The 7,811-nt window shown below is 38.2% G+C and overlaps 1 protein-coding gene across 1 annotated transcript; it reads right to left on the minus strand.

Annotated features, from left to right (window-relative positions):
• Positions 1 to 2,161: 2,161 nt before the first annotated feature.
• On the minus strand, positions 2,162 to 7,638 carry LOC306886363 (phospholipid scramblase 1-like). Its single transcript, XM_079443398.1, has 8 exons — positions 7,169 to 7,638; positions 6,451 to 6,572; positions 6,066 to 6,227; positions 5,768 to 5,911; positions 5,122 to 5,186; positions 3,639 to 3,797; positions 3,379 to 3,540; positions 2,162 to 3,140 (listed from the first exon to the last, which is right to left on the minus strand). Exons 3-8 carry the CDS (start codon positions 6,109 to 6,111, stop codon positions 3,084 to 3,086), a joined length of 633 nt encoding a protein of 210 aa, XP_079299524.1. The 5' UTR covers positions 6,112 to 6,227; positions 6,451 to 6,572; positions 7,169 to 7,638; the 3' UTR covers positions 2,162 to 3,083.
• Between the last annotated feature and the right edge of the window lie 173 nt (positions 7,639 to 7,811).

Here is a 7,811-nt window from a genome sequence, read left to right on the forward strand (position 1 = left end):
TTTTTTTTTTGTGATTTTCTTACATTATTAGAATTTAAAACACAACAGGTTATGGAAAATAGCATGTCTCAGTTTCCACTAAAAAATGTACATATTGACTCCAGGTAACAATGTTTAAGGTACAAATGAGTATATTTATTGCAACAACAAAAAAAGGGACACGTAAAATGCTTACATATGCATTGCGATGAAAACGTGTTCATAAACTTATCAATACGGTTTATGCCGTTTTAAAGCTAAACCTGTGCAAATAAATGTCCTGTGAAGTTGTATCAACTCTAATGGGACATGCAAGTGAAAAGAACTGAAAAGTACCCAATGAGGAGGAGAGTGAAACTAAACTTTTGCTGTAACCAAAACAACCACAGTGTGTCATAGTTGCACACATGTTTGACAGAATGCAGTCTTTCAATGAGTTACAAATGTAGCGAACATTCTCCTGTCAATATGTCGTCTGTATAGTGGGACCATTTTTAAGGTTGTCTTCAAAACAAAACCAGACCGAGGCATTTGAGCAGACAAGATATGGAGCCAATATTGTATTCCAGGTGCTTGTAGACCACAATGTAGGACTACTCGACCTGATAGCAGTATTATTCCTTAAAAATTAAACAAAGCAAAAAATTACTGTAAGGCTATGCCGCACTTTCACAAAAAGGTACAAAAGCTGTCATTGGGACAGTACCCTTTTAAAGGTAGCCTACACATTTATACCTTATTTAACCCCAAGGGTGTATTTTAGTACCTTAAAGGTATTAGTATCTAAATTATATAATCACCTTTTGAAAAGTTACCACCCTAGTGACGACTTTTGCACTTTTTGTCTGAGAGTGAAGCATGTTATTCCAAGTATGCCATTGTCATACAAATGTCAGTTTCTTTGAGCCAGACCGTAAGGAAAGCAGTTCAGCAACCATTCTTCTCTCGTAAAATTACACTTCGTGGGAAGCATCCCAGCCCAGATAGCCTACTACATCACTTCGTGAGGCGTGGGATATGAAAGATGGTTTTGGGCTGGAAGACAATATTTAATATATACATACAGTATAATTTAGTATTTTGTCTCTAATGAAAAGTAGTCTGTTCCCTGTAGCATCTATTTTATCAATAAAGATATGGACGTGCATTTATTTTTTTTTATTATTATGCGTTTAGTCTGTTGAAGTACAATTTATTTTGTTCCTTAGATTAAAATATTTAATCTTTTCTAATTTTAATACTATTTATTTCACAGTATAGGAGCAAGAGAATGTATTTTCTGTGATGTGAAGGTGCTGTGCTGTCAGAACATCTGTCTGCTCATGCAATGAAGGGATAACAGTTACATTTACATACATTTACAGTTACATACAATACACATCAGTGAGGATTAGATCTCTGTATTTAGTATTATGATCAATATCGTGGAACCAGATGACTAAAAGTTGAAGCCAAATCAAAAAATGGTGCATACTAATAATAAAGCGAAAGTGAATGCACAGAAGTTATTTCTTTCAGTCTTTTCATAACATGAGGGCTCTAAGAACTAAAATACATAACTTTAAGTACTATTAAAAAAAATTTAAATCATAATTTATTTGGTTCAGACAAGTTTGTTCTTTTCTTTTTCTTACTTTTTTGTGCCATTTTCCTGGATAATTTGGATATTATTAGTCACATTTTTTACTTTACCAGAACATCACCAATTTACAGACTGCATTTAACCTTTAAGACTGCAAAATCTGGTAAAGAGGTTGTAATGCAAGTAAACAGGTTGGACAAGAACAAGCATATCTTGTTGACTTCTTACATAGCCCTTGACTGTCTAACATGATTCTACTGGTCCTTGCGTGGTTTAATGTGCATTTATCCTTTCATTTTGGTGGGCATAAAAGGCTACACTTTTTGTAATCTAAACTTCCTGTTTTTAAAGAGTAGGCTACCTATAGCTTAATTTAAAAAGAGATGCCACTTCAAAACTTATGTTTCTCATGATGGTTCATAGCAAGTTGTGAAAAAAACCTTAGTTCCTTGGTGATTTTGTTGTGAAAGTCCAATTTGTAACAGTAAATATTGAACAGGTCTAATATTGTTACATACGTTTTAAAATAAGCCCACATTTCTACACATTTTAGTTTCTTGTTGGATAGAAGAAATCGTACGAATGTGAAACTACGAAGTAGCAACAAATAAAAAAAAAAGTTTAATTGACTATATTCACACAGTAGCAGTATATGATTGTCAGCTTTGTCTAGAGCTAAATATGATTATGTGAGTTAAAAAAAGAGTGACAACAGAAACTGGTTCATTTGTGCTGGAGGTTATGGAACAAGGTTATGAAAAACACATTGTTCAATATTTTCCTGACAGTGCATGAGTGCTGAAAGCACTAAAATTCACTAAAAATTAATGTAGAACTGCAGAATATTCCATTCTAAGGACCAGATGAGGCTCCATGAGTTCAGTTATGTGTGTAGGTTTCTCCATCTTGACAAAGGTTGCCTGCCTCTTTTGCATTTTTCTCTATGATGACATCAGTATGTACACTGTCATTCAGACCATACCACACTCTCACTCATACCACCTGCATATGACTATTGCTTCTATGGGAGGAGAGAGAAAAGCAGTTCTCTGAAAAGCAAACTCCCTCAAATGGAAAGCAGACCCATCAAATCATCTGTAGACTCAAAACTTGGATTTGTTCCAGGTCCTTATTAAGGGGGAGGGGAAGTGGTGTGTGGCCAAGTATGGTGACCCATACTCGGAATTTGTGGTCTGCATTTAACCCATCCAAGTGTACACATAGTAATGAACACCCAGAGCAGCGGGCAGCCAATGCTGCGGCGCCCGGGGAGCAGTTGGGGGTTCGGTGCCTTACTCAAGGGTCTCACCTCAGTCGTGGTATTGAGAGTGGAGAGAGTGTTGGTTATTCACTCCCCGACCTACAATCCCTGCCGCACATGGGACTTGAACCCATGACCTTCAGGTTACAAGTCCAACCCTCTATCCATTAGGCCACGACTGCCCCATTAACCCTTTAGACATTAACCCTTTAGAAATTTAGACACCCTTAAAAAAAAAAGAAAAAAAAAAAGAAAGGCATTTCATAACTTCAATAATTTTAGAAATAAATTTGCACCTTTGTCAAAGAACATGATGTCCTGTAAGAAGAAAAGGACAGAGAGATCAGTCCAAACAAGAATCATTACTATAATTATATATTTTTAATACAACTGTATACCGTTGATATTTTCTTAACTGATGCAATTTCAAAATATATAGTGCCTAGTCTAATTTTCAAAACCGCTAAAAATATCAGCTCTGAATGAACTTTCCTAGTAGGCTATACGATATTTACAGCTATACACTGTGATTTGAAATCATTGGCTTAATACTCACAATAAAGAGGCAAGCACCCAAAAGTACAGCCTTCATTTTAACATCCATGTCCAGAGGGAACTGGATACAAAAGTTGCTGGCATCAATGATGCATTCCTTCAATGAACCACTCTGTTGTTTTGTGATTCGACCAACAGACTGTTCACCAATAATGCCTTTTACCTAAAGACAGACCTTCTTAGTGGTGCAAAAGATATATGTAATCTTAACATCAAATGCTAAAACACCTTTAAACTCATCTTGGCTGTAATAAACGTTACCTCAAAGTCTACATCACCACAGCATTTGAATGGAAGGAAGGGTCCCTGGATCTTCAGTAGTTCCTCATTATTGGGGCCCAGGATGGAGAACTTTGGTAAAAAGGACCACTCTTGTTTCACATAGCCTATGATTACTCCAGGGGGAGCCTGCACCTCAATCTGAGAGTGGAAAATGCACATCAATTAATAATCAAGAAAAGAAAGTATGGCAAAAGATGTGCAAAGATGTGCAGACAGCCTCTTTTATAAGGCACTTTGGAGTGACAGGTGCTTCAATAGCACTGAATAGAAATTTATAGCAGTTTCCAAATTTCTTAATAGGAATGCTACATCCTCTCCAATTTAAGTGTACATTTAAAGAGTGACTGCAAAAAGTTATATAGAGTATGGAATATTAAATTGTGAATCTAACTCAAATAGTGATAGACACATGATAGACACGTGCCTAAGAAGCATGTAAACACACAGCTAAAAATAGAGCACTGTCCATCTCATGCCAAATCTGTTTAACCCCCGTACCACCATCCCATGTCCTTCAAAACTCAACAACTAAATCATATCCTTATTTATAGTGTGAAATTACCCCTTCAAATTGCTATCCTCAACCTTTGACTGCAGAATTAGGCGGAAAAAAATGAAAATTATGTGGATCTACAAAGTTTTTTTTTACCAAAAAAATTAATTAAACGGCTTCAAACTCGCTTGTGAGCAGCTCAATCCCCCACTAAACCTTGTAAACCTCTTGTTGTAGATTATGAACATCCCTTCATTACAGCACATAGTTGTGACTGTTGATAAAAGCTAAACTATGCAAATCTTTAATAAGCAATTCTGTAAATTGTTAATTGTCAATCATTCTAGGACAAAAATTCACTTTGTTTTTGGCCTGAAGCCCCACGTTGAAACTTCTTTCAACATTTGAGTTAAAAAGTTTTCATTTAGCTGCTGTATTAGCCTTGATAAGACTGATAAAGTCTGTTCTACCTCTTGCGGGAAGCAGCGCATTGGTCTGTGCAACTGAATGACCTCTTGGTCCATGTTGTCTTTAATATGCATTTTAAAACCGTGTGCTGGACCAAAGAAATTGCGTATAAAGCAGTCGCTCTCTTCTTTGGCATGGTAGACTTCTTGCCCGATGCTGTTCTTGATCTCATACTCGTTGTTAGTCTCAAAGCCTCTTAATACTGTAGACAAGTATGATCAAAGTTTGTCCGATTAAAATCTCTCTTAGGTTTAAACATAGTGAAAGTATGCAATGTTTTAGAGTGTTAACAAATGCTTTCAAGCATTGGCAGTGCTCTAACTAACATACTTAATAAAAAACAAACAAGAAAGGACTAAGAGAAGACGACTCACTCTTAATACACTATGTTTTGGTGAATAAGTATCTGGTCGGTCTGAAATGCACAAAAAATAACAGATTGTAACCAGACAAGACAAGTCCAAAAAGATGTATTGATAGAACAAAACAGATAAGGCCCACCTGAGTGAGGTACTCGAGACCGGGTGGTACTCCAAAAAGTAGAACTGCTGGTGGAACTGCAGGTGCTGGAGATGTTTGTGAGGAGGATTGAGATACATCTTCATTAGCCTTGCATTGTCTTTACAGCATTAATGTTCATTAAGTACATCCAAACTATTCAACAAAGTACACAGGAAATATTTACTTAATAGTCTGTTTTGAGAAGTACAAATTGAGCTGTTTAGCTTGTTCATAACTGATTAAATTTGTTGTTAAGCCTAATTTGCTTCCAACTTTAAAAGAAGTAACATTGGCACATATAAATACTATATAAGACTCTATGCTTGCCTGCATATGGCTGAGCCTGGTGAGGTGCTGGATTGCTTGGATCAGACTGCATCAAGACCAACTGAACTGGAGGTGCTTGATTCACTGAATGAAACTATGACTTCTGACTGAGGTATGGGATTTGAAAGAATGTTTTGGACGTTTTTGATTTTACTGATTTGTGTCCTTATTTGACCAACTGCATTTGAAAATGTTAACTTTTATTGTATATGAGAAAAAGGCCATTGTTTTAGTCGAACATCTAAATATATCCTTCACATACACATTTATTATTTTTTTTAACCAGCATATGATTGAATTTGGTGAGGTGCTGGATTACCTGGACTAGACTGGTTCATGACTGTCTGAACTGGAGGTGGATGATTGCCTGGCTGGAGCCCTGCAGCTGGAGGAACCTGCCCAGGTACTCCATAACCTCCCACAGGATAAGCGGATATGTGCTGTCCTAGCTGAGGCATTTGGACTAGATAGCCAAGTTTAAGACAATAATCAACAATGTGTGAAAACCATGACATTTTTAGTTTTAATATACTTAGTTTTACCAACAATAACATTTTTAAATAATTTCAATATCCAAATACTTCAAATTTCTCAAATACTTTTATTTTTATTATTACCTGTATATGACTGAACCTGGTGAGGACTTGGACTAGACGGAGTCATGATTGTCTGAACTGGAAGTGGTGGATTCTGTGGCTCTAACCCCACGGCTGGAGGAACCGGTTCAGGTCCTGCTGTCTGAGGTATGGCATTTGGAAGGTAGCTTTGGACTGGATAGCCTAGTTTAAGACAAAAATTTAAAGCGAAAACCTTGAATGTTCTAAGATTAAAGTTAGTATAGTAACATAACATTTTTGTCAGCATTTGTATTGATGAGATATGTATTACATTTGAAAATATGAATTTTCATTGTCTATATCGAAAAGCAGAGCCTTTTAGCTAAACATTTGAACATCTAAATGTTATGCATCACTCAGATATATACCTTTATTGTATGCTTACCTTTATAGGCTGAATCATGTAAGGCACTGCATTAATTGGAACAGACTGATTCACAACGGGCTGAACAGGAGGTGGTTGATTCTCTGGCTGAAGCCCAGCAGTTGGAGTCGTCGGATCAGGACCTTAGAGAGAGTGAAAACCTTAAACGTTCTAGTTAGTATAGTAACAAATATTAATCTGTTTACAATCTACACTGTACAATTGTAGATTGCTCTGTGTAGAATGTGAAAGAAGCCAAAATGGGTGGTAAGATTTTCAGTGAATAACCACTTAAATTTGGTCTGTTCACAGAGCTGTCACATGGCCTACTTTAAGGATCAATGCTTTTTCTGTTCAATGTGGAACTTGTTGGTTAAAAGGTGATATATATCTATTCAGTCATGCATTTATATAGCAAAGAAAACAAGGAAAAAAGAAATCTTAAGACACAGACAGGCAACAGACAAAAAAAAAAAAAAAAACACTCCTGTTGGAAACATTCTACAGAATGTGGTCAAACATGTCCTTGTGCATTCTGTTCCTCCATATTCTTGATCTAAATTTTTTCATTGACAAAATGGTCTTGGGCATTCAAACAAAGCAAATCGGTATACAAGATAAATCACCTAATAGTAGGGTGTGCATCACCTAGGAAAAAACTGGCATAGTAAAACTGATTTTAATAGAATAAAGAATTTAAATTATTACTATTATATTTAAACTAATAAAACTTCAGTACCTGCTCCTGACATGTTGAAGACCTTTGTTGGAGCAGTACAGCCACTATGGTGACGGAGGAAAAATATATTGTGACGAGTCGGCTGCCTCCCCCCTGTCCATCATCACCACCCCGTCCCGTATTCGCCGCCATTCACCAGGCTCCCGACGGGAGTGGGTGTGTGAGAGAGGAGGGGCGCTGAACACGCAGGGCTGGCGGCGTGTGATGAGGCGCACCTGACGTGAATGGAGCCTCATCACCGCCGCCGTTTAAACGTCGAGCGCGCCTCTCCTCGGGAGACCGGTCTCTCCCCCGTGCATGCACGCTGGTGTCCTCGTGGGTCCAGGAAGGGAGCGTCGAGGAGGACTGCCGCACCCGTTAGGCGGCTGACGGGCCAGGATGCCGGGCCGCCGAATCCCCCAGAAGCGCCGGGATTTCCGAAGATGGACGAAGCCGCGCAAGAGACGCCGCCGCCACTCGCTCCCGGCCCCGAGAGGGGAGCGCGTGCGGCCACCGGACTCCGCCCCTTCCCTCCTGAACACTGCCCTCCTACACAGCCCCGCAGCACGACGAGGACACCAGATCCCTGCTTATTTTGGACACTTTTCCCCCTCTGGACACTTTATGTTGATTATATTGTTTAATAAAAACCTCTCCGAGGCTT

Source organism: Barbus barbus, assembly GCF_936440315.1.
Source record: "Barbus barbus genome assembly, chromosome: 2".
Classification (NCBI taxonomy): Eukaryota; Metazoa; Chordata; class Actinopteri; order Cypriniformes; family Cyprinidae; genus Barbus; species Barbus barbus.